The 27,030-nt window shown below is 48.0% G+C and overlaps 1 protein-coding gene and 1 long non-coding RNA gene across 9 annotated transcripts in view; one reads left to right on the top strand and one right to left on the bottom strand.

The window, feature by feature from the left end:
- The window catches only part of DPF3 (double PHD fingers 3), a 259,291-nt gene that overhangs the window by 116,251 nt on the left and 116,010 nt on the right, over positions 1-27,030 (top strand). For all 7 annotated transcript variants that reach the window (XM_077909873.1, XM_077909871.1, XM_077909872.1 and 4 more), the window contains exons 3-4: positions 4,969-5,076; positions 23,192-23,319. In XM_077909873.1, the coding sequence (XP_077765999.1) occupies positions 4,969-5,076; positions 23,192-23,319 (236 nt within the window). The remainder of the gene's footprint in view (positions 1-4,968; positions 5,077-23,191; positions 23,320-27,030) is intronic.
- On the bottom strand, positions 14,160-14,704 carry LOC144320850 (uncharacterized). 2 transcript variants are annotated; one of them, XR_013386490.1, is made up of 2 exons: positions 14,461-14,704; positions 14,160-14,371 (listed from the first exon to the last, which is right to left on the bottom strand). It is a non-coding gene; the product is annotated as an uncharacterized LOC144320850 (long non-coding RNA). The 2 variants fall into 2 exon arrangements; XR_013386489.1 differs by having other exon boundaries at positions 14,468-14,704.

The following is a 27,030-nucleotide window of genomic DNA, read 5'->3' as shown; positions in this document are numbered from 1 at the left end:
AATAACAGTTGCCTTGGTTATGTCTGATGTTCTAGTATGTTGTTTAGTAGGATTGGGCTGGAGTCCAGGCATCTGCCTTTTTCAATAAACACGTATGCAGTTTTGATGCCCAGCCTTGGTAAAGAACCCCTGGCTTGTGTCATTATCTGTTTATAAATATGGAGGCTGTTGGTGACCCATTGTGGAGGTATGTGGTAGGAGCAATATGCAGAGGAACTCTTTAATGGCAGTGATGGTCTAAAGAGCAGCCTGCTGTTCCATCCCTTTCCTATCCAATAGGGGGTAGGCAAGGGGGAGATGATGAAAGGGAAGCAATGTTTGGATTCTTAATTTGGAACCTTGAATTGTGTTACCCCCAGTTCTGAGTAAGTATAGTCACTGCCTCTTTCCTGTAACTTCCATTCCCTCTCGTTCCTTAGCTTCTCAGTTTGCTGTCCTTCAAACCCAAGTAGGTGGATGGGATGGATGGTTGGAAGATGGGTGACACTTGTCCACCCTGGGTACAGAGGGGACAAATTGGCATAAGTTACAGGAAGGGAGATTTTGATTCAAAATGAGGGTGAAGTGAAACTGTTTCTCACAATAAGAGTTGACCAACCACAGGAAGTCTGTCTTGTGCAGTAGTGAGTTTTTCCATTGTAGTGAGTCTTCAGTGGTGGCTGTTGGTCCATCTCTCTGAGATGCGACAGGGTGGTCTTGAACTGCCACTGCTCAACTCTGGTTGGGGGAAGAGGAAGTCATCCCAGTTCTTTCCTTCTTTTTCAAACCCTGTTCCTACTCTCTATCACCCTTTCTTCTCTTTTCTATCCCACTTCTATTGAATTCTTAAAGCTTATGCTGTGTCTGTCAGAGATAAAAATGCCACTTAGGATCTACCTGGTGATTTGGTCAGTGCTGGTAACAAGCGACTTGTTTGGAGTCTGCTGACCATACAGGCATCAAAACCCATCCTGCTGATTTTTTTCTATGGAGACAGTTCTCCCTCCAACAAGCGTGTGAGTTCCTCTGTGTGTGTGTGTGTGTGTGTGTGTGTGTGAGTGAGATGCTTGCACATGAGTATGAGTAGTGTAACTGGAGCTCAAAGTGACAGAGTAGCAGTTTGCTTAGCGAGGTATGTGAATGGAGGGGTAGCTGTGGCCTTGGTTACCAGGGAAGACTAGTCCCTGCTCTTGTGTCCTGCCTCTTTCCCCCCACCCTCTCCTATTCCCCCTAGCCCCAGGCTCACTCCTTCAGGTTAATTTCCCTGGCTGCAGCTGTGACTCCCTCCTCCTCCCCCTTCCCTCCCTCCTCCATCTACCACACACACAGGCTTTGAGTTATGTGCCTCCTGTTCTAATGAGATAAACAACATAACTCTCACGGGGCTCTGCTCGTCCCTCTATAAGTGGAACTCCAGGGCTGAATGCGTTGGCCCTATAAAGGCACCCTGGTGCTTGTCAGCCTAGGGAGGAGGGCGAGGAGGGGGGCTGGAGCCCTGAGAGAGTTCCTGGGGCCATTTGCTTGTTGAGATGAGGTGGAGTCAAGGCAGACATCAAAGAGAGGCCTGTTTCTACCCTCTTGGCTAAAGGAGCAAAGAGCAGCATGGGCATGCAGGGGTGGGGGGCCTTGTCCTACCACATGGCCATAGAGTCCAGACTCATCTAAGCCAGTTAACTCATGATAATGAATAACTGACATTTGCACAAGACTTCATGTTATAAAGAGCTTCTGCTTGAATATAAGCTAATCCCCACAACAGCCCCTGTAAGGTAGGTATTATTAATGTTCTTATGAATAAGGAGACAGGCTCAGAAATGTGTGGTGATATTTCTAAGGTTACAGGAGTGGTGGTATGAGGACTCATGTACTCTTCCTCTGCACCACAGGCCTTCTGTAATCCATCAGAGAAAGTTAAAGGATGATATAAAAACAATCCCCTCTTCTGGCCAAACTACCTACTACCAAGAGAGTCAGTGGGTCTAAAGCTATAAACTGAGTGACCCTAGGCTTCCTTGATGCTGCTGACAAAGTGCCATGGCCGCAGTCTCAGGGAGGGCATAGGCCCTTGGGCAAGTGTTGGCAATTTTGACCTCTTGTCTTCTAGGTCTTTTGAGAGTGCTGTCTGGACCAGTCCCTTCTTACTCACCTGCTCTTGGTCAGTTTGGAACACTATGAAGCAGTCTGTGGGGCAAGAAGGAGCCTAAGGCACAGAAACTGCCATCTTGGGTGGGTTCTGTACACACTTCTGGGCCCAGCTCTGGGGTCCCTCTGGGATGGTTTGGATGTGGGTGGATGAGTCTCCTGGAACCAGGAATAGCAAGTCATTCACTTCCTGCATTTCTGAATTTGGTTGAGTTCTGGTTGAATTTATTCCTATTTTTTTAAAGATTTTATTTATTTATCCATGAGAAACAGAGAGAGAGAGAGAGAGAGAGAGATAAAAGGAGAAGCAGGTGCCTCATAGATCCTGATGTGGGACTTGATCCCTGGACCTGGGATCAGGCCCTGAGCCAAAGGCAGATGCTCAACTACTGAGCTACCCAGGCATTCCTGGTTGAATTTATTTGATAAGTACTTCTTGATATGTCTACCAGGCATTGTGCTAAGTATTGGGGATACTAGAGATGGACACAGTTCCTGTCATCCTGGGTCTTATAAAACCAGTAGGGGAGACAGTCCAGAAAGCAGGCAATTAATGACAACACCTTGGGAGAAGCATTGGAACCTTGAGATGCTTTCAGGAAGGCCATGAAGCCAGTCTTGGTACATCAGAGAGAATATCCAGGCAGTAACTACATGATGCTTAGACATCCAGAGGTTCTTGGCCAGACATTGGAAAAATCTATAATATGTTTTTTAAAAAAATAGTTGGCCCAATTCCTCCACTTGCTTACATTCAGATTAGGTAGTTCTGGCATGAATTTTTGGCCTTGATGTTAAGAAGTTCTCCAGGTTCAGTCTGGATTTTTGAGTTCAGCCTAGATTAAGAATCACTAACCCAAGATGAGTGGGACCAGTTCTGGATTGTAGAGTACTGGGTCAGCCCTTGTACTTGGCCTTTGTTGGGGTCCTGGGGCATACTATCCTCAGGGGTGGCTCAAGGGCCCAGAATCAATGCAGCCATTCAGGATTTCTAGGGTCAGAGATGACATGGTGCTGGAGTGAATCACATCAGAAAGATTGAACTATTCCCAGTGATGCCTTCCCTCAAAGACAGGTCAAAACTGGACCTTTCATGAGAAGGAGAACAGTCTTGCTTGATTCATTTGGTCTTCTCCAAATCAACACAAGTCTGGTCCTCAGAGCACAGGGAGCTCAGAGCTTTGGGATCCTCTTACTATGCAGAAGCTATGAAGCTATCAACAAAATTGAGTATTAGGATGACTCTTGGACATGAAAATCCCTTAACTTAGAACATCAGAGATTTTTCTGGAAACTTGAGGCTCCATGGCCCTTAATGGTTTCTGAGAACCCAAATGGGGAGGGGTAGGGACCTCCAACTTCTTCATAGCCTTGCAACCTGTGAGTGCAGCTATGTGATTAGAAATGAAACTTAGCACACAAAGAGAATTAGAAAATTTTACTTCCTTTAGTACTGGAATAGTTGCCTCTGCTTTGGACTCAAACCAATAAATGGGTAGAGATGACTAGTAAAAATGAAAAATGAATAAATGGATATATAGCAATGGAAGTCTTATAGATTACCTCTGCAAATGATCCCCAAATGGCAGACAGCAGATGGAAGTGGGGTCCTGATATTTAATATCCCTATGGCCCCAGGCCTAGGATGTGACCTTCCCACATGGGTCTAACAGTTGTCATATGCTCCATTTGCCTACGGAAGACTGAGTTGTGACTGATTACTGTGAAACTGGAACGTATTTGTTTACTCATTTATTAAGCAAATGTTTAGTTTGATTCTTCTATGTGTCAGACACAGTTCTCGTTCTGGGGATTCTGATAAGACAAAGTTCCTGTCTGGATGAACCAGGCTTTTGACTCCAGGCAAGAGTGAATTGCTTGTCTTCCACTGGTTTCTTTTGGGGTGCACCAGGCAGTCTTTTTAATTTGCACATCGCCCGATCCCTTTTAAGCCCCTCTCGCTCTCCCCTTAGCCTCCACCCCCTGCTCTTTTTTCTCGGAATGGACCATGGTCTAGTGTGGAAAGTCCACATTCCTCCAAGGCCTCTGGCTGCCATGCCATGTGCCACAGAGGCCCCATAAGCGTGTTGCCTAATAAGTAAGAAGTCTCTTCACGGGGTGGTTGTTATGACAGATGATGCTGGTGGGGAACTTTGGAGCCAAAGGCCAAATCTAAATAGAGACACTAGAGAGACAGTGTGGTTGGTATACAAACCCAGCCACTGGACTCTTGCCTATTTCTTTCTGTAAGTCCCAGGCAAATGGGCAGGGATATAGAAGTAAGCTGGCTCTGCAGGCCAAGGAGCCTGGTCACTAGAGTAGGCTTGTAGTGGATGGAGAAAGTTAGTAGGTAGGAGATCTGGCTCCTTGATTCTGTTTCCTTGAAATGTTTCCCGATTCAGGCCATCTATAGGTAGGCAGACTGACTTCTGTTGCTTTGCTTTGCAGAGAACCTGTGAACATGGACCTGTATAGGGGGGCAATTGATGGGTGGTAGCTGGAGGTCCACTGCCTTGGAAACACTGTAGTGAGGTTGAATCTGGAAAGGTCCCTCTGATCTCCCCAGACCAGGGAGCAGAACTGTCTTGGTTGTGGTGATGGAGTTACCCATGATGGTCAGGGGTTTACTGAGGCAGCACAGTGGAGCAGACAGAGCAAGGGTCCTGGGGTCTGATGACCTAGATACTGCTCCTGCTTTTCCATCAACCAGCTGTGTGACCTTGACAAGTCACTTTACCTTTCTGGACTTCAGTTTCCTCTCACTATGAGTGAGAAGGCTGGACAGGGAGGTTTCCAAGGCTCCTTCTAGCCTGGAGCCTTTAACCTTTCTGCTGTCTCTGTCCATAGGCCTCGCCCCGGGTCAGCTCTACACATACCCTGCCCGCTGCTGGCGTAAGAAGAGAAGATTGCACCCGCCCGAGGATCCGAAGCTTCGGCTGCTGGAAATAAAACCTGGTCAGTGCCCTCTGGAGCTTGGCTGGGCCCAGTGGTGGGAGAGGTGGGGAGGGCTGGGCTGGCCCAGGAGAAGGTTGCTTTGCTCCTTGGTCTGTAGAGCTTTTGTGGGAGAGTGAACCTGGCCCATGGTACCCAGAGGTGTGCCTCTGTGCCTATTCTCATGTGTAAACGTGTCCATGTATCCACCTGAGCATCTCTTCCCTCTGGTGTCTTGTGTCTTCCCTTTTCTCTCATCTCTCTCTCACTACCCCGTGGGGTAAAGCAAGCAAGCAGGGGTGGGAACAGGCCCAGGAGGAATGCTTTTCCCAACAGGGCCCAAGGGGCTGTAGCTCTTTTGGGTGGTGTGATACCTTCCTGTGGTTTCAAGTATAGAAACCTTGTCCCAGCTTCTGTGTTTCTGAGGAGAGTGGACCCCCAGCCCCTTATTGTGAAAGAGCTTTAGGAGCATCTTATATGAAAAGGGCCGGTTGCTAAAAATAGAACCATCTTGGGCACGGAGATGGAAGAGTCTGAGTTCAAAATTTGCCTCTAGGGGATGCCGACTGCTTTGTGGCCATGCAGAAGGAACTGGTTAGTTTTCTAGGCTACTGACCCATTAGAACACTTCTGACTAGTTGGCTACCTTCAGACCAAGGCCAAGTGATTGCCCTGGGTTTTTTTTCTTTTTTTAAAAAAGATTTTATTTATTTATTCAAGAGAGACACAGAGAGAGAGGCAGAGACACAGGCAGAGGGAGAAGCAGGCTCCCTGTGAGGAGCCCGATATGGGACTCGATCCCCAGACCTGGGATCACGCCCTGAGCTGAAGGCAGACACTCAACCATTGAGCCACCCAGGCGTCCCTCACCCTGGGTCTTTAGTTTTAAGGGAGCCCCTGGTTTTGGGGGTTCTAGGGCTGGGAGGTGACTCAGTGTGGTGGGAACAGTGCTGTTAAGTAGAACAAAGGCAGAGCTGATGTGTCCCCTCCCACTGTCACCAGACAACGCAGACCTGGCTAAGTCTGGCTTCTTGGCAAGGTTACCCCACGCCTGCCTTCCTACGCAGCATTTTCTCTGCAAAATCGCTATTTACAGTTGTTTGGGATGCTCTTACTCATGGTTCCATGGTTAAGCCTGTTTTGATTGTTATTTTAACCCAGATTTCACTCATCGTAGAAGTTTTATTTGTTAGAGATGGGTGGAAGCTAGATTTTTCAATGAGCTCCATCTAGGTTCTCAATGGCCCTACAGAATTTACAGACCCTTGCAAACCCTTCAGGATGGTGACTGAGGTTGTTCCAAACTTCCCGAGACTCAGCCTGTCAGAGAGTCATGTCTCCTGAACAGTATAATCTCACAGGAGTATAATGTAAGCCACATGTGTCATTTTATATTTCTAGTAGCCACATTAAACAAGGGAAAAAGAAACAGATGAAATTAGTTTTAATTATAGATTCTATTTAACCTAACATAGCAATAATATTATCATCTTAGCATGTAGTCAATATGGAAATTATGAGTGAGCTATTGTACATTCTTTTTTTGTATTGTTTTTTAATTCCAGTGTGTACTCTACACTTCTAGCACATCTCATTGCAGACTGGCCACATTTCAGGTGCTCATTTGCCACGCATGGCTAGTGGTGCCCATATTGGTTGGGGTGGTTCTAGAACTACACTCAAAGTGTGGTCTTGACTGGCAGCACAGGCATCCTCAGGGAGCTTGGTAGAGCTGCAGAATCTTGGGCCTCAGCCCAGACCTGCTAAGTCAGAGTCTGCATTTTACCATATCCCCAGGACCTCATTTCCCATGATGCACACTGAAGTTTGGGAAACACTGGTTTTAAAGACTTACAGGTGGCCAGATCAGAAGTCTGCATGGCATGACTCCCCATCACCTGTGTTTCTTTATTAAACATGAATGATTATCGGTATGAACAATTTATTTTGGAGGTGGAACTTCCTCCTTCTTCCAGAATCATTGATCCTGTTCTTTTAGAAGTTCCATGGATGAGTGAGGAGGTAATCCCTGGCTTGATCCTTCCCTGGATCAGTTTAATTCAACCCCATCCAGAGCTTTACAATAGCAAGAGGTTGACTACATGCCAGGTTGGCTGTGTGGATTTTGAAGGGAGCATATTATTTGAGATATATCCATTAGTTGGATATGTCTCCATGTTGGAGTATATACTCCTCTGGGTATATTTCCCCATTTGTACATATGCACAGTGGTGCTTGGGATTCCTAGTTGGGCTTCAGATCAACCATGAGGATCACCTAAATCATATGTCTTTGCCCTTTCTTAGACCCCCTTCCTTACTCCTTTAATTAAAAATTTAAAAAATTTGAGTAAGCAACACAGTCATGTGTTTTGACATTTGAAGGATATATTGTATAGTGAAAAATAAGACCTGGTCTCCAAAGAGGTAATTAGGTAATCAGTGGCACCAGTTTTTTGAGATTCTTCAGATTTTCTATGTACACACCAAGAGTTACATCCATATGACCTTTCCTCGTCTTTTGACATAGCACAGCCACCTTGTGTTTTGCCCATTCCATTTAAAAATTTGCCTCGGGCATCGGCCATATCAATACATAAAGAATTTCCCCATTCCTTTTTTACAGTTGCACAATATTCTACTGTATGAATGTACTGCAGCTATTTTAACCAGGCTGTTCCCAAGTTTTGTCTCCAATCCTTCCAATTTAACTAGAGATGTAGTGAATGTTTTCATATTCATATATGAATTTCTATTAAATTTTATATGTGAGGGCATCTCATACATAACTTGTCAGTTTAAATAAATACTTGACAATAATTTTAAATTGTTAATCTTTATTCTTAATATTTATGTAGAAAGTCTTCTTTTTAAAAGATTTATTTATTTTAGAGAGCGCAAGCATGAGCAGGAGGGGCAGAGAGAGAAGGAGAGAAAATCTCAAGCAGTCCCCATCCTGAGCTCAGAGCCTGACTTGGGGCTTGCTCCCATAATTCCACGACCCTGAGATCATGGCCTGAGCAAAAACCAAGAGTCAGATGCTTAACTGAATGTGCCACCCAGGTGCCCCTAGAAAGCTTTCTTAAGAATACTTTGTATTAGACTATTGGATTGTCTTTTATGGAGTTGAAGATATTTTGTGCTGTAAAATACCTCAGACACTATGAACTCCAATTCCTTATTTTATGAGGTCCAGGCAGGTTGGGAGACTTACTGAAAATCACACAGCAATTCCTGTGGAAACAAGTGGAGAATCCACTTGCTTGCTTTCGCTGTGCATTGCTTTTTTTGCTTCTTTGTGCTGCCCATAGGTACACTAACTTAGAAAAACTTTAGCAAAACTTTTCCTTTAAAAACTTTATTTTATGATTATAAAACTAATATGAAAATGATTAAAATGTACCCAGGAGATAGTTGGAATTCCTTTAGTTATAAATGTCAGACATCTAATCAAACTAACCTAGGGAAAAACCAAAGGGAAGTTGGTTCATGTAATGGTAAATCTCAAAGTTGGCCTGGTTTCAGGCATAGCTGCATCCAGGGGCTCAAACATCATAGTGAGGGCTCTGAGCCTCTTTCTGCCTCTAACTCTCTTCTCCTCATGGGGCAGGCAGGGTGGCTGTCAGCAGTCCCAGACTGAGTACTCATTAAACTCAGCAGAAAGCAGTCCCCTTCGATGGCTGTGGCAGAGAAGTCCTGGGAAGGACTGATTAGCTGGCTGGGTTTATGTGTGTCCTACCAATCACTGCCACCCAGGGGATGGGGAACTCTGATTGAATCATCATCGTCATCATCATAACCAGTGTCTGAACAGCACACTGTAATTTGCAAAGCCCTTTACAAAGCATTTTCATTTATAGCATTTCCTTTGGTCCTTACCATAGCCCTGGGAGGCAGAGAAGGAAGGAGGGTGTAACAGTAGAAAAAGCCCCCTTTATATGTTAGGGAAATCAGGCTGCGGACAGAGCCAAGCAAGGTTTACTGTGCTGCTCACATATCTGGGAACTGACAGTCTCATTGTTGGTGAGACTGAGGGAGAAGTTATGAGTGTCTGGCCCTTTTGTCTACATTTACTTCGAGCACACTGGCCTCCCAGCGGCTGAATGTGGAGCAGCTGGCGTCACAGCTGGCTTTGGACTTGCCCCATCCTTGGGCCTGTCATGACCTGTGGGTGGTGGGAAATGGAAGAACCCTGGGGCTGGTGGTTTGCTGGAGACAAGTGCCCACCAGCACATCATGCCTCTATCTGTGATCCTTTGAAAGGTTTCCTTTGCCTCTGCCTTCATGCTTGGGACAGAGGCTCAGGTGGCTGCTCCAGGTCTTAGGCTGATAAAGACCAGCCCCTGAGATGACTCGATTCCTGGGGGAGGACCCTCTCTGGAAAAATTGAGTGCCAGTTGGTAACCACATATGGTGTAACCATATCCCAATGTGGCCAAAGATCCTAAGTAAGTTGGGTTCCCCCAAGGTGGGCTCGTTCCTCCATGCCGGCATCTAGGCACTGAGAAACATAAACAGCCAGGCTGGCAATAAATAACTGAGCTCTTTCTCAGGTGAACTTGTGTCCCCTCTTTGGGGGATCAGATCTACTGCTAAGCCTGCTAAAACCCCGACCCCCAAAGCCATGGGCCAAATGTTTGTCATTTCCATATACCATTTTGAGTTCATTCTACTGGGGCCGGGCTCTCAAACTACCACCGCACCGGCCTGCCACCGCAGGCTGGGAATGAAGATGCCAGGGGACGGCCTGAGAGTCAGTGATAAGGCACCTCGGCCTCAGACCTCAAAGCATCAGGGCCCATCTAGAGAACATGAAGCAGCATGGATCACTCTTTTTCTCGAGGAACCACATGTCTGAGTTTGAATTTTTCACACAAGCCAGGATGTCAGGAAAGGGCCTTCATCCAGGGCCTCAGCTCCTCTGAATGGTACATTTGTGCAAAAGTAGAAGGTGCCCCCTCTGGGTGCATGTTTACAAAGTGATGTCCCTTCGGGTGGGTTAAGTAGAGCACAAGCTGGATCTCAGGCACGTCCGTCCCCTTGGCAGGTCCCCACCTTTCCATGGCTCTGCCCTTGGTCATTTATAAAATGCAGTCTCCAGCTGAGAGGACTCTTTCCCTCCTTTGGGATGTTATGTCTTCCAAGCACGGGGTCAATTCAGACAGTATTTTTAAATGACTGCCTCTTATTTTTTGATCTGGGTTCAAAGAGAACTAGGTGTTTTGGTTGGCATTTTTGAGTGTGACTTGGGGTAGAGTCATGGGGAGAGTCCCTGGGGGATTTGCTGCAAATTCCTAGGACGTAGGGGCAGCCATCTGGGTGAATGAAGGCCTACCTTCCCAGGGATAGAGAGCAGTTGAAGGAACAGAGCCGGGGGAGAGGCTAAGGATCTCCTCTCTCACACACTGCAGTGGAATTGGGTATAACCTTTTGAAGGTCAATGCTTAGTACCTATCAGGATTTAAAAAGCACTTGACCTTTGACCTAGAAATTCTGCTGCTGGGAATTTATCTTATACACAAATGTATATTTCCAATGTTGTCCATTGTGACATTGTTCATAACAACAACAACAACAACAACAACAACAACAATAACAGCAAAGCATGGGAACAGCCAGAAGGTCCATTGATAGGGGACTAGTTAAATATATAGTATATTCGTAAAATGGAATACTATTTTGTCTTTTAAAGACATGAGTAGGAAAAAAAATGGAAAGATATCTAAGACATATTGTTAAGTGGAAAAAGAAAAGCAAATCGCACAACATTATGTATAATCCTTTTTGGGCAAACCTTGCTGAAAATCGATAATCAATTTGTCCAACCTGAGCTGAATCTCTTTAAATTTATGGAAACTAGAAGACTAAGTCTATGTTGAAAGAAAACCAATGAATGAACCAATCAATCCTTGGCACCCCTCTACCAACCAGCGCCTATGGTACCATCCTGTCTTCTCTCTTCCTTCCCAGCCTCCCACTGTGAGTCCCCTGAGGTCCCCTTGACAAGCTCCAGGAATGTAGTTATGTCTGTGATGCTCAGAGCCTCCCTTGGGCTCCACTGTCAGCACCCTCATTTCCTTGGGGGAGAGGGAGAGGATTTCCCCTGATTTGTGAGAGATGGGGGCACTGGCCCGGAGCACAATTGTCTCAAGGCATGAGTTTCCTTCCATGTCAGGCCCCTCTATGGATAATGAGGAGATGCCACAAGCAATTTATTTTGCCAACACCCGGTTTTGTACCTCCTGTCTTCCTTTGTGTCCCGGCCTGAATCCTGCCAGTGGTGGTAGGCAGCTTTCAGCAACAGAGGCCAGCAGGTAAGAATTGTCCTTGACCTCAGGTCTGCAGAGCTGAGAGCTCCATCAGGAAAGCAGGTCAAGGCAAGGGGAGGGGTATAGATTAGGAATCTTGAGGGACTTTGGGGAAAGTCTGAGGACAGGGCTGCAGGACCACCTACCTCTGGCTCAATCCCCCCCACCCCCGCCCAAAAGGCACAGCGCTCATCTGGACTGAGGACACATCTCAGGGTGAGGGGTGGGGAGGCGGATCATCTCTGCTGTCGTTCAATCATTGTTCAGCGCTAGATCACACACCGATGGATCACCCCCAATCCTGCTGTCCTCATCCCATCTCCCTCACAGTGAATATGCCATCCTGCCGGTGTTTCTTCACCACTTGCCGAAAATAAAAATGTGTCTGGGCGCGGGTGGAATGGGGCTGAGAGCTGGGGAGAGCTCTCTGGGCCTTGGAAACACTCTGTGTCCCTGGACCTATGTGTTTCTCACGCCTAACATCACCCCTCCAATCTGTCTTGAATAAATATCTTGCAACCTCCTACTTGCCTGGGCGTCTGAAGGACAACACATACAACATTATTTCTCTCTGCCGACTGACAATGGAGTTCAGTGTTCTCTGCAGCTTGCACTTGGCTGCAGTGGTGAACGCAAGGTGTTTCAAGGCGCAGCCATCACAATTCAGGCAACGTGAAGACTGGGGCAGAGGCCTGGTGCCAGAGAGGGGGCCTCCCCTGGACCATTTCCCCAAGAATGGAGCTCTGTCCTTGCGAAGGGGGAGCCGAGCTGGCAGGAGAGAAAGGTGGATAGTAAATATCCACCAGAAGGCCCTGGAGCAGGGCAGATGTTGGGCAAAAGCCAGCTGATTAAAAAAAGAGGCCTTTAACTTCACTTTGTGTGTGTGTGTATGTGTGTGTGTGTGTATGTGTGTGTGCGTGCGCTTGTGTGTTTGAATGAAGAAAAGAAAAAGGCTGAGAACAAACTTTTACTTGTGTCTCTTTGGATTAAATGCTTGGATGGTCCGCTTGGATCAATTTAGCATCTTCCGACCCCAGACCTTTTGGTACCCCTGGTCTAGGGTAGGTTTTCTCTTTGTTTTAGAGGTTGGAGAACTGTGGCATTGAATTAGGAAGTGAATTCCCCTGGGGCATAACAGGGGGGAGGCCAAGGAGAGAACCCCAAGGGAGAGCCTGTTGGAACTGGCGCCATGTTGCTCCAGGACCCAACACACAAGTTTGTGGTGCCGTTCTCAGACCAACAGGGCTTTACAACAGATGTTCTTTCTGCTTCTGGAATGTACCTGAGGCCTTGTAAATCCCTCCTGCTCCAGGATACTTGGGGAGCAACACGGCTCTTTGCCCCCCTTGCCAAATTCCAAGGGTGTTGGGAGGGAAGGCAGCCAGGAATAATAGGGTTCTGGTTCTTTCCCTTGGATTTTTTTTTTTTTTTTGTCTTTGGCAGCCACTCAATGACCGGGGATGAATGACCAGGATAGTCACCACCCACCACACGTCGTTGGGGGAACATAAGCAGAAGGACAGGACCCCCGAGGAGATGGTAGGCTAGGGTGCCTCAAAGCGGAGGCTGCCCCAGCAGACCAACAAGCAGGTCACGAGGACCCTCAGAAGGATGCCCCCCCCCCCAACCAAGAGGGCCAGTCCAGGCAGAGAGGGCTTGGGTCCTGCCTGCCTGCCAGGGGTGGAGAGGCCTGTTTCGCCTGCCTAGGGTGCTGTCCCTGCCGCACTAAACTGCCAGAACTCCACAGATGGGAGCAGGCTGCGGCCAACTTCCCCAGCTTTTGCAAATCCTGCATCTTAATTAGTTCCCTACTGCTTTTGTACATGGCCCACATTTTAATAGTCTCCAGGCTTCTTCCACCATTTGCTCTCTGATGTTCGGCGCGATTTCTCTTCTCCTCCAGACAGTCCCCCTGACTCCTCCAGCACCCTCCCGGTCCGGGAGCCACTTAAGGAACGCCGATGTGCCAAGCATGTAGCCCGAGATTGATGAGCCTGTCAGCTGGCTCCCTCTGCCCCTCGCCCTCCCCCTTTCCCGGGTGCTCCTCGCAGGGATGAGCCAGGCGGGGGTGGGCGAGATGCTTGGCGAGGGAAGGGACCCGTGGAGCCCCCAGCCAGGTGTGCGCCAGTGGACACCGTGACCTTCTCCCGGCCTGCAGAGGAGTCTGGCTGTGTCCTTCGGAGGGGAAGGACACTCCGGCTCCCACCCGCATCTGTCAGGGCTTATCTGGCTCTGTGCGGGGGGCTCCCTGAGCTTGGTACAGCTGGGAGGATGGATGCCTTCAAGTGCATCAGGGGGAAATGACCAGTCATTTATCTCCTTCCTGCAGTGTCAGAGCCCGCAGCCATCCATCCTGGAGGTTTGCAACAGCAGCTCCTTTAGCTCTCGTTGGCCTCAGGAGCAGGGGAGCCGGAGAGAGGTGGGCAGGCCACTCCTGCACCCCCCCCCCCCCCCCCCCCGCCGCACGCTGCGACTCTTGGAGCCCTCTTTGCCTTCCTGGCAGGCTGGGGGACCGAGCCGGGGGCATCTCAGCACTGCACGCACCCCGCAGGGCTCCGGGAGCTGGGTCTGGCAGAGGACGTGTCCTCGGGGCAGCTGGCACAGCCGCCGCAGGGTCTCCGTGGTCACACGTGCCATCCCAGCACGCTTAGAGCACGGGTCATCAGACCAAAGCCACCCCGTTGCCCCCTGCCTGCTCACGGTGTCCCTCCTGACGGGGATGTATGCGCTTGGAGGGTAGGGACGCACCGTCCTTCGTCTGTTTCCCCAGCGCCCAGCAACAGGCTGGTCACATAGCAGGTGGGCAGTAAAGATTTATGAAAGGGATGGAGGAGAGGGGGGTGCCCGGTGTTTGACCCCAGTCTTGGAGAACGTGGTGTTTCTCAGCAGGCCCGCGTCACAGATGAGGGAGACTGAGCAGAGAGAAGCCTGGGCTTCCTGTCCCGGCTTTGTCATCTTGCCTCTCTTTGGTCTTAGGTCATAGGGTCCTTCGCTGTGCCCCACAGCTGTGCCCTGCAGGAGAAAAGGCACCAAAGGCTCCCAAGGCCCGGGTTCAAGTCCAGACCCCTCCACCCACGGGCCGTGTGATTTGGGGCAGTTACCTAATACCTCTGGCCTTGGTTCGTCGGCTGTGAAAGGCAGACCATGGCAGCTGCTTCGCTCACATCATCGGGCTGTTCTGAGCGTCCCGAGGGAGGCTGGCCCTGGAGGGCTTCCACCGAGATGCCATCTCCGGGCTGCACTGCTGGGTGGCTGCAGGGGTCTTGCCGTGTCTGTCTCCAGCCCAGTGACGTGCCTGTTGTTGGAAGAGCATGTGCTGTCTGGCCTGGAATGGGACTGCATTCTGCCTTTGAGTCTTTTACAAAGCCCCAAGTCTGGAACCTTCTACACCAAGGACAGAAGACCTGGCACCTGGCCATGGGATCCACCTCTACCAAACCCACAGCTTGCAAAAGTCACCCCTTGTGTCCCAGAACTCTGGCATCTGTTGCCCAGGGCACAGAGGTCAACTTGGAAGGCTTCCTCCCCACTCTTACCAACACCTGTCACCCCATGGTGTGCTAGGCAAGGCCTGTCCGACTGGCTCGTTTCTCCTGCCCATGGCCTAGGCCAGTCCACTATTCCTCTGTGGACTTGCTCCATACCTCTGCCGCTCAGTGTGGGGCACCTGCCCTCTATCCTGGTTCACTGTGTGGGATGCTCCCCCCACCCCCTAACCCACGGCCCCAGGCCAGGGGTTAGGGGTCTGCTCCCAATACATATTGCCCCCTGGATGTATCTGGAAACCAGGGTGTAAGTGCCACGAAGAGGGGGCTCGTCTGTGTCATGCTCAGCCCTGTCCTGAGCCCCAGGCTCGTGGGTGGGGCCCCACACATACTGCAGTAACTCCCGACTGGCCTCCCCACTCTGCCTTCCTTCCATCAGTTATTTTCAGAGTGTTCCTCCTAAACTATAGGCAGCAGCATGTCACTCTTTGCTCGAAGCTTCCAGTGGCTTCTGATCACACTCAGAGTGGCAGCCAACCTCCTCTCGGTGGCCTGCCCTGCAAGGCCCCTGTAACTCTGGATAGGTCTCGTACTCTCCTCTCTGGCTCACTGTGCTCCAGGCAGATGGGCCCCAGCTTTAAGGGTCATTGCACTGATGACTCCTTTGCCCAGAACGTCCTTTCTTAGATATCAGCATGCCCTCTCTGCCCCCTCCTCAGGTTTGTGTTTTCCTGGCCACATTTCAAAGTGTAACCACCCTCCCACTTCCCCGATGCTCCAACATCCCCTCCTCTGCTCTGTGTTCCTCCCAAGCACTGACTATTGTCTATTGTGCCAAAGGTCTCACTCGTTTATTTTAGGTATCTGACACAGTTTCTACGAGGGCATGACTTTTCCTCTCTTGTTCACAGCGGTGTCCTCGGCACCTAGAATAGAACCTGGTACATAGTAAGTGCTCAGTCGTTTATTTGTCCAATGAATGGCGAGGGCAAGGCGCTTCCCACGTGGTTCTGGCCATGATTTCCAAGCCGGCAGGACAGGGCCCACCCTGGAAAAGCAGGGCTGGCATCTTGCCTTCGAGCTGTGCTTCATTGTTGGCCTCCTCTGTCCTCAGCACAGCTCTGGACTCAGCTTCTTCGCTTCGGCTCTCCCTGGGCCCGGGCCCCGGCTCTGGAAGCTGTGCCTCATGGCTTCTGCTGCCTCTGGTTGAGAGGAGCAGAGGGTGAAGAGTTTGCAGGGAAGTGCCACCACTTTGGAGGCAGAAGGGAGGGCTTTCACACTGATTGAGTGTCGTGCCCCTTGTGCAGGCGCTCTGTCCCTTGTCTCCCTTGGTCCCACAGCAATGCCAGGAAGTGGGCTTTGATCCCCCAGTTTGAGAGAGAGAGAGAGAGAGAGAGAGAGAGAGAGAGGAAGACCGATCAAGGCCCAGTGTGTGACATGGGGAACTAAAGCTGAGGTTTCACTCCAGAGCGGCCTCCTGTATTTTCTGGTTGTCTGTATTCCCTTGAACACAAGATTAGCCATCACCCCTCCGTATGCCACCACCATCCCTCCCTTCCCTCACCCCATCCTGCTAAGCTGCAATGACCTGGTACCTGCCAGCCAACCCAGGGGTGAGCTTCCTTTGGCAGGGGGTGTTCTTCTGTGTCTCTGGGGTGGGGAAATGCTTATCTGATGGGCTTGCCCCTGGGTACTGTGTGCGAGGACCCATCCTTGCATGTTGGCTTGGGGGTGAGTGGATGGGCACACCCAAGAGTGGGGGCAGAGGCCATATGGGGAAACAATCAGCCCTCCTGTTGTGTGGATATCCTGGGATTCTGAAACAGGTGGTAACATGGGCCTGCAGGGTGCAGCCTGGGTGATGGGTCCTCAATGTGAACCTCATCTATTTTGAGCTTTCTGAATCACAAAACAGGGAGTCACATGTAGCCAAGCAAATGGCACCCCTGAGGAATGAGCAGATGGATTCCTGGGCCTGCCACCATCTCAGGAAAGGCTCTGGTCTGTGCCTCACCCCAATCGCTTCCCTTGTGGGGTGAATGATAACAATTTCCATCCCCCAACCTCCCTCCCCATGAGCCTGAGAGTCTGATGGGGATAAATGAATTAACGATTCTTAAGCTCCCTGCTTCTTGGTGTAAGTTGATGTACAAATCCAAGGAAATATGAGCTTAACTCCTTAACAATAATAAGCACTCAGAAGAGAAAACTGCACATTTGTATTTTTAAAGAAAAACTAGAGGCAGGTAAAAAAAAAAAAAAAAAAAAATCTGTGCACTCCTGATGTAGCCGGAGGATCGTCTGCCATTGTCTGTGGGGTTTCTCACTCCCTTTTGCACCGTTACTCTGTCTCCAGGCCCTGGCGTCATGGAGAGCCCGTGATGGATGGACGGATGGATGTGCCTTGTCGGGGTGTTTCACCACTATTTCCCTTGGGGCAGACTGTCTGTTGGCAGAGCACAGCCTCCCGAAAGATGGTATCTCTTGCAAACTCGACAGCTAACAGACAGCTCCTCTGTTTGTATATTTCCCCAAAGAAGAACTGTCTTAATCTGTTTTTTATATGGCATATTTTATTATAATCCATATATGACTTGCAAGTTCCCAGTCCTCCACCCTGAGCCAAAAAACGCATGAGGAGTCAGAGGCTCCGTGAGCCGGTGACATCCAGGCGTTTGCATTTTTAAATGGCCTGGGATTTAATTACTCACTGTGCTCCCATGTTGCACTTTCGGGCTCATCTCGCCTGCATCCTGTTAATGAGCTCAGTGGCTCCAACAACCCAGTGGAAGCTTTGCTTTCAGTGTGTTGGGTGGCAGGCTTGGGGCACCTGTGTCAAAGGCCTGTGGTTTTGATTTCTACCCGAGAGGACGGCTGCTGTGTCCACAGCCCTAGATAGAAGCCACTGCTTGTCTCTGGCAATTTTTTTTTTTTTTGCTTTTATTCATACATTTGTTTCTTTCTCCCCCCCCACCCCACCTTTTTTTAAATACTTTCTATGCTTCAATCCTTGTTTGTCTAGGAGGTTTTTTCTTATTTGGAAACCGATTTGCTTCGGTTTGCACAGAAGCTGTCTCTGGTGTGATGGATCGTGCTGGAAGTCACCCAAGGAGTATCTCTGTTCCCAATTAGAAGTAGAGGTAGAGCTGCTTACGGGGGCCCAGGGAGGCGGCTGGCTTGGGTGACAGCTGCTGCCGCTCTGGAGAGAGTAACGATCCGTGGGTTTATATCCTTGTGTATAAAATCAGGCTAATTTAAAGATGAATTATGTGTGGGTTTTGGATCATTTTCTTTTAATGTTAAATGTTTGATGGCTGTTGTCAGGTTATGTGGTCCCCAAATTTGTATGAGGGTCAAAATGAGTACACCTATAAAGGATTACTAAATTCCATCTCTAGATGGAATGTATTAGAATAAAACAATCAATGACATCCCTGAGGGCTCGATAGCATGTCTAGGACGTACGTTGTGCAAGAGCTTGGACCTGTTACCTTGTTTTTCCCTTCACTCTGGGACCTCCTGTGGTCAGGGGCCAGGGAATGTACCCTCTCCTGGTTTGTTGGGAGGGCACTAGTTAGCCTGTCATTCTGACCTTGCAAGCCTTACCCAGAGTGCTTTGAAACCAGGGCTTGCCAGTGGTCAGCTAGAACACTGTCCTGGGATGGTGCTCAGCTGGGTATGAAGAAGGCACATTAAGAACCATATTTGGGGATGCCTGGGTAGCTCAGCGATTGAGCGTCTGCCTTCAGCTCAGGGTGTGATCCCAGGTCTGGGGATCTAGTCCCACATCAGGATCCCCGCAAGGAGCCTGCTTCTCCCTCTGCCTGTGTCTCTGCCTCTCTTTCTCTCTCTGTGTCTTTCAAGAATAAATAAGTAAAATATTAAAAAAACCCCATAAATAATGTCTTTCCAATTTTTGGGAAACAAATCATAGTACATGTCACTTTTAATGGTATAAACCTGCACTAATATGGTAGCCGCTAGCCACATGTGGCTACGGAACACTTGAAATGTGGCTAATCTGAATTGAGATGTGCTGTAAGTATAAAATAAATACCAGATTTTTGAAGACTCAATGCAAATCAAAGAATGCAAAATATTGAATTAATTTTTTTAGTATTTGTTACATGTTGAAATGAGAATGTTTTGGATATAGTGGATTAGAAAACATTAAAATTAATTGCACCTGTTCTTTGTTTTTAAAATGTGGCTCCTGGAAAGCTTAAAATTGTATAAGTGGCTGGCATTGTATTTCTATCGGACCATGCTGCTGTACCATTAAAATTAGGATTATTTTAACTTCAACAGTAATAAATTGTAGCATTTATGGGAAACATGGACCAAAGATCCCAGCCTCTTTACATATACAATCAAATTTCTGATTGTAAGTTTTGAATGGGAAAACCAAAACCCAAACAAAAAATTGATAAGCTTCATTTTCCACTCTGTTTCCATGCTTCCATGCTGGATTTTTGGGGATCTCTGAGAGTTTCTTTATGTGGTGTATTACCTTGCTTAGTTTTTTTTTTTTTTTTTTTTTAATTTTTATTTATGATAGTCACAGAGAGAGAGAGAGAGGCAGAGACACAGGCAGAGGGAGAAGCAGGCTCCATGCACCAGGAGCCCGACGTGGGATTCGATCCTGGGTCTCCAGGATCGCGCCCTGGGCCAAAGGCAGGCGCCATACTGCTGCACCACCCAGGGATCCCCTACCTTGCTTAATCTTCACATCAAAACAATGAAATATTGTGATCACCCTCACTTATCACGTAAGAAAACAGAGACTCAGAGGTCTAAGTAACTAGCCCATGGTCCTTTAATACATGGCAGGGGTATAGCTTGACTCCAGGGCTGTCTGAAAGCAGAACTTCTATGAGCCGGTCAAATATTTTGGCAATTAGGCAAGGATAATGCCATGGAGTTTCCCTGTGACACTGGGAAGGGCTCCTTACCTTTCTGTGCTACCCTTTCCTCCTTGAGGGATTGGACTCTATATGCTACTGGAGGTCCCTTCTGGCTCTTTGCATGTAGCCCATATCACTGTTCCCAATTTCATTCTTTTTTTTTCTCTCTTAGTTCTTCTACTGTGTGCATATGGTAAGTGAGCAGAGGACCAAGAGAGTAGGCTGAATTATGGGAAAATAGGATGGAGGAGTATTTAGCAGGAGAGGAAGGAGGAGGAGGAAGTGGATGGAAAGCTCTGTGTGGGGTCAGTACTGTTGCAGAAGGGGTGAACACCACATGGGGATGTTCACATAGAACAGAGCCCGAACTGTGACACAGACCTGCTCTCAGCCTCAGCACAGATCTATCTTTCATCTTGAAATATGAAAACTATGAAGAGAGTTTAGGGATGTAGTGGAAATGCCCAAAGGTTTGGAAAAGAACTTTTTGAGGAAGAACCAAAGAGAGATAAAGTGACATCTGTACAAGCTAGAGTATGTGAATGGGTTCTAGAGGCAGACGGGTCAAGGCTGGGTGCTGTGTGATATTAAACAAGTTCTATACCTCCCTAGGCTGCAGTGTCCTCAGCTGTGAAACGGGTTAGTAACTGTGCGCACCTCTTGGGTGGCGGTGGGGGTTAAGCAATAAGAACAGCCACCACATGTTGAACGTTTATCGCGTGCCGAGCACTCTGCATGTACATAAGCATATCAGCGCCCGTTGGGGCTCAGCCTGGGCCTGCAAACTACTAATAAGGGGCTCTCACATGATCTTAATGGCATCTAGGAAAGATTGTTTGGCTTTTTGTTCTGCTGTGTGGCTTCCTGTGAAGTTACTGAACTTCTCTGAGCCTTGGGTCACTCATTTATAAATGACATGATTAAAGCAGATGATCTGTAAGGCTTTTTTCAGCTCTAAGATGCTGCACAATTCCGGAAATAAGATTTATTTAGTGTTGAGAGGCTAAGGGGAACACTAAGGTGTGAACATACATACATATATGTATACATATATATATGTGTGTGTATGTACATATATATATATATACGTGTGTGTGTGTGTATAGGTTTAAAGGATGGTGACCAGCTGTTCTCTTTTGACTGAAGTCAGGACAGGAGGCAACACACTTTAATTGTTTTATATTAGACGTTTGGAAGTCTTTTTGACTTAAGAAAAAGTAATGTCATCAGAGCAGGCTCTGGAGTTGCACGCTCTGCACTCATTAAAGCAGACAGTGGACTATTTTCCTGACACTCAGCCTCAACATGACTTCATTGCCTAGGCCTTCCCTGACCCCCTGATCTAAAGCAAACCCCCACTGTATTCTCTCTTTACATTTCACCCTGTTGTTTTCCTCCATTGCCCCTACGACAGTTTGTCATTGCTTATTTATTTTGTATGCGGTGTTTAATGTCTGTCTCTTTAGATTGTAAACCGCCCAAAGGCCAGGATTGTCTTTATCTGACACACCTCCTGGGTGCCTAGTTGCAGCACAGTGGTTCTTTGTAAATGTTTGTTGAGTGAACAGGTGTATGGACGAGTTTCAGGGGTGGTTGATTTGGCAGTAGTACTTCTTGATGGAGGTGGATCTTCTGCTTGCCTTTTTTTGGTAAAAAAAAAAAAAAAAAAAAAAAAAAAATCCCAAAGACCTTGTTGTCTCTCAAGGGACTTTAAGATACTGTTTCTCTTTCCCACCTTCTTCTTCTGGCTGGTTACTTGTAGGTGTGGATTCCTTCAGTTTTAATGAGATACCCCAGACCCCTTTCTTGTGGACTGGTCAGCCTGTGTCTGGTTCTGAGGAGACAGAAGGGGTACGTGAGTTTTATTTGAGTAGAATAAAGCCCAGTAGAGCAGGGCTGGATTGTGCTGGTCATTTCCATTTCCCCCCTCCCCCCTCCAGATCCATTCTTCATCCTAGGGCACTGCCCTGGGCCCCAGGAAGCTGACCTTGGTGTGCTGTGTCAGTGAGGCTTCCTTGCCCTCAGGAGTCTAGTTAAGGTTGGCCAATGGGATGGCAGAGCAGGAAGACGAGGATGGAAAGAGAGAGATTGGGCCATGCATCCCTTTACCGTGGTTCTCTCTCTCATGAGCTCACTGAGGATGCAAGCCACAGATCTCTCCAGGTTCTTACAAACGCCCTCCCTCTGTCCCTGCAGGAATAGCAGTAGTAATGGCTTCTACTGTGAACAGCTGGGGCGTGCTCCACCTTCCCGTGTTGATCCCTTATTCCTGGCCACACCTCTGTAGATAGTCCTGCACTAAACTCTCAGTTCCCCCATACATACGAGCCATTCGTTCCCCTGACTGTTTTCTAGGGCACCAATCCCTCATGTTCTTGTACTCATCTTACCTGGTAACAGGATAGGGGCCATGCATCTAATTGCCAGGGCAGGTATGAAGTACAGGATCAGAAGAGACATCGGAGGAATGTTTCATAGAAAATTAAAATAAGATCACCTGTACCGGAGGTTTCTGTATGTATGTATGTATGTATGTATGTATGTATTTATTTAGAGGTTTCTGCTTTTAATGTAACAAAAACAAAGGCAATCTACCTTTGGGTTAAGAATTTGGGGGACATCTTGGGAAAGGAGTTCAGCTTCTTTCTCTGGTCTCTCTCATGGGCAGGGCTGACTCTGGCTGACACTGCTCAGCTGGCCTCATGACTTCAAGCCCTTGGTACCTGACATCTTCAGAAAAAGTGTTCTGGTGTGCAGGCACTGCAGCTCCCAGCCATCAGTCTGGGATCTGTTAGGTGTCTGTGCTCCCTCTTCTTTTTCCTTGGCTTTAGTGGTCTTTGTATCCCTTGATGAGAACAGCCTCTCTGGGGTTGAAATAGCTTCTCATGGAGCAACCCAGAGCTGGGCAGCCAGCATGGCTGAGGGGAGGTCACAGAGTTGCCAGGCAAGACTTGGGGTAGAGGCAGAGAATACTAAGATTCAGGGCTGACATTGGTGTATCGCTATAGGGATTTCAAAGCACTTTACTGTGAAGGGACATACTTATGCCCCACAAGGTGGCCCTGTGGGTACTGGGCATTGTTCTCCTCACTTTGTAGATGTAGAAAAGGGCCCTGGCATCCTCGAGTGCCTTGCTCACCATCACTGTCTATCTGGTGCTCTGCTGCTCTGCTGCTCTGCCTCTGCTCTCTGCGAGGATATGGGCAGGGCTGGAATCTTCTCCGAGACTGTGAACAGGAGAAGGAAAAGCCAGACCCAACTCCGGTGTGGCTGTTCCACCCAGAGGAGAGAACGCAGGCCGCCTCTAGCTCTACCCGGGGCTCGGGTTCCTGCATGTGCTCAAGTGCCACCTCCTGTCACTCTTATTCCTCCTGTCCCCCTTATCCCTCCTGTCCCCGCTGCTTCTAATGGCCTGACCCTACTTCTCTGTCTTTACTTGTCAGAAGTGGAGCTGCCCCTGAAGAAGGATGGCTTTACCTCAGAAAGCACCACCCTGGAAGCCTTGCTCCGTGGTGAGGGTGTTGAGAAGAAGGTGGATGCCAGAGAGGAGGAAAGCATGCAGGAAATACAGGTACTTCTGGGCCCACTGTGGGGGATGCTTCCAGAATGTCAGCCCCATGCTGCCAAGAGTCCAGCACTGGCTCGACTCCCCCTCTCAGACCACCCACCCTGGCATTGTTGTTGGGAGACTCGTGAATGCTTTTCTCCTGTAACCTGTCCTCCAGAAGAAGTCAGTACACCTCTCTCTTGGTGTCCCCATTCAAAATATATTTTTTGAGACTGCCAGGTGCCATGCTAGGTCCTGGGGACACGATGGTGACCAACACAGATAGAGAGCCTGTAGAGCCAACAGTTCATAATTCAGGCTTGAAACCTTGGGGTTGTCTATACCAGCCTGTCCCGAGTGAGCTCCTGACTTGGCCTGCTCCCCTCTTCCTCACACCCCATTTTTAGCTCTAGTTCACAGTATCACCCTCTCCTCCTTTGAGGCCAGTGGAGGAGTCAGCCTCCAGGCAGGGCTGGGGGCTCCTGTCCCTGCTGGTTTCCCACCCTCTGCTCCCAGCACTGCAGAGGCTCTCACTGCTCAAGATTACAATGGTACTCTCTCACTGGTTCTGGTTTGTCTTAAATCTCTGTTGGCAAATGCAATAGTTGGCCTGGAGTATTGTAGTAATTTTAATTAATATAAATATTACACAATAGTATTAATAATTAAATATAATTCAATTATTAAAATCAAATTACATTGATATTAAATGTATATTTTATTATACTATTTCATGTGATACATATTATGTATTACATATTTATTAATTGTATATCCAATTTAATGTTTAGTACTTGAATATTAATTTTTTGACACTATAATTAAAGCAATGACCATTACATTTTTGGTTTGCATCATGAGTACCACCGGTCAGCACATTCCACTAAGTCAGGAACTATGCTGTCTCGTTCACCATTGTCCCCTTGGGGCCTTGCACGTGCCCAGCAGAGTCGAGTCTCAATAAAGATGTGGAATGTAGCCATGAATTGGCCTCCTTGTCTGCCATGCCTGTGTTCAGATGAGTGGTCAGGTCTTTTCCATGTCACAACATGGCTTACATTGGTTGCCTCCGCTCCTCAGAGCTACAGCCCTAGTGAAGATCCTCAATAGCTATAACCTTGATGTGCCTAATGCACCTTGGAGTCATCTGCCGCTCCTGTATTTCCATCACACCCAACATCCAGTTCATCAGCAATCCCGCCCACAACCCAAATCTGGAGCACAGGCTCCTCTTATCATTTCCCCCTGCTACTGCCCTGGTTCCGGCCACTGTCATCATCTGTCTGAACTACTACAACTGCTTTCTAAGTGGTGCCCCTACTGATGGCTGAGGGGCAACCCTTTAAACCTAAGTTGGATCCTGTTATTCCTGTGCCCCCAAACCTGGCACAGGCTCCTGTTCTCCCAGAAGAAAATTCAAGGCCCTCTTACCTTTCTGACTTGGTTGCTTCGCCTTCCCCTTTCTCATTCTGCTGCAGGCACACTGACCTCATTTTGTTCCTTCTAGAACACGCCAGGCACTCTGTTGCCTCGGGGTTTTGCTTGGCCTGTTTCCTCCGCCTGCAGAGTCCTCTCCCCAGATATCAGCTGGGCCCTCGCCCTCTCCTTCTATAGTTTGTGCTCCTTCTTCAATTTGTGTCTCTTCTTCTCTGTGAAGTTCACCTTGATGTTGTGTGCACTACCACATTTTGTGCCCTCCCCGCCCTCCAGATCTCCTGATTCCTTTACTCTGCTTTCCTTTGCTTTTTCTTTTTTCCCCATAACTTTGATCACTCTCTAACATACTTTGTAATCTGCTGATCTATATTATCGTTTCTTTTCTGTTTTCTTCCAATGGAGTGTAAACTCAAGGGTGTGATCTTTGTCTTGTTCACTAATATATCTGTAGCATGTGAGCAGCGCCTAATACATAGTGGTGCACAATAAGTATCTGTGAAGGGATGTATGAGTGAAGATTCCTGAGAGTCACCCCATCCCCAGTCCTTCCTTTCTCCAACATGTCCTACTTTGCTAGCTGATCTTTTACCCTGAAGAAAAGCCTGGCTTATGCCATCCCTTGTTTAAAAAAACTTAGCTGAAACACCCATATTCTACCAGGTCCATCCAAGGTGATGAGTGTAATCTTCTTGGGCTTCCTCTCTCTGCTCTGAATCTAGTTTTCAGGCTTATTTCCTCCTATTCCTCCCCCTGTTCTTCAGCCTTCTTTCCTCTGAGCCTGTGGTCACACTGTGTTCTTTACCTGGTGAATCTTCTCTCCTGCTCTGTGTGCATAGATTTCTACCCATCGGTCAGGCTCAGCCCTGATACCACCTTCCCCAGGAAGCCTTTCTTGATTGGCCTCCAGCCAGAGGTATTCTTCTTGTCACTGGCATTTAGGGTGACTCATACTTTCTTCTTTGTTTTCTTTCCTTTTCCCCCAACATTTGGACTTTCCAGGTCTTTGAAAGTTAAGGTGTGTCACATTTGTATTGTGTAGTTAGTGTAATTTCATCAGTGAATGGGACAGAACCATTGTTTAGAAACCCTGATGCTCTAGTGACAGGTAGTCTTTTACCCTCTCAAGCTGGTGGTGGGTTCAGGTTCCTCTCAGGCAGTGTTGGGCCAATCAGTATACAGGCCATCACTATGGAATCATTACCATAACCAGCATCCCTGATGTAAATGGAACGTCTACTGTGCACAGAGCATGGAGCTACCATTTACTGTGTTAGAAGCTGAAACCAGGACCACAAGCCAAATGAGTTTACAAGTTCTTACCGGCTTTGGTTATTAAAATAAAGTACACGTGTAGTAAATGGGTTATATTTGTTCATTTTTTAAAAAGTATTTATTTATTTATTTATTTATTTATTTACTCATGAGAGACACAGAGAGAGAGGCAGAGACACAGGCAGAGGGTGAAGCAGGCTCCTTGCAGGGAGCCCGACGTGGGGCTCCATCCTGGGTCTCCAGGATCATGCCCTGGGCTGAAGGCAGCGCTAAACCACTGAGCCACCTAGGCCGCCCTGTTCATTTTTTCATTCATCCATTTAACCAAATTTTATTGAGTGTCTCTTCTGAGCAGGCACTGTGCTAGGTTCTGGGGAGACAGAGAAACCAAGAGACAGCAGTCCCATCTGTTCACATTTATATTCTAGTATGACATACAGACAGAAAACAAGTACACAAAGGAAATAATTGCATTTCAGGATAAATTACCATGGAAAGAACAGAGGATGAAGATTCAGTATAAGAAGAGGGATAGATTATAGGTAGTATCCTAAGGGAGATAAGGGATTTAACCTCAGTCCTAAGGGTGGAAAGGAAGCTAAGGAAGTGATGATGTGGGGAGGAGCTTTCTGGGCAGAGGAACAGTGTGCTTGAAGGCCTTGCGATAGGTTTGGGTTTGTAGTTTTGAACAAACAGACAGAAGATGCAGAACTTCTACAACTCAATAACAAAAACCCAAACAATTCAATTACAAAATGGGCAGAAGACCCGAACAGACATTTTTCCAAACAAGACACGCGCAGATGGCCGGCAGGCACATGAAAAGATGCTCAACATCCCTCGTCATCAAGGAGATGCAAATCAAACCACAATGAGATCACCCCACACCTGTCAGGATGGCTATTGTCAAAAGACAAAAAGTAACAAGTAGTGGTGAGCATGTGGAGAAAAGGCACCCCTCGTGCACTGATGGTGGGAATGAGAATTGGTGCAGCCACTGTGAAAAATGTATGGAGGCTCCTCAAG

The sequence above is a fragment of the Canis aureus genome, chromosome 9, assembly GCF_053574225.1.
Source record: "Canis aureus isolate CA01 chromosome 9, VMU_Caureus_v.1.0, whole genome shotgun sequence".
NCBI lineage: Eukaryota > Metazoa > Chordata > Mammalia > Carnivora > Canidae > Canis > Canis aureus.
The sequence above is the reverse complement of the archived record's forward strand: the minus strand, read 5'-3'. Positions and strand labels throughout refer to the sequence as shown.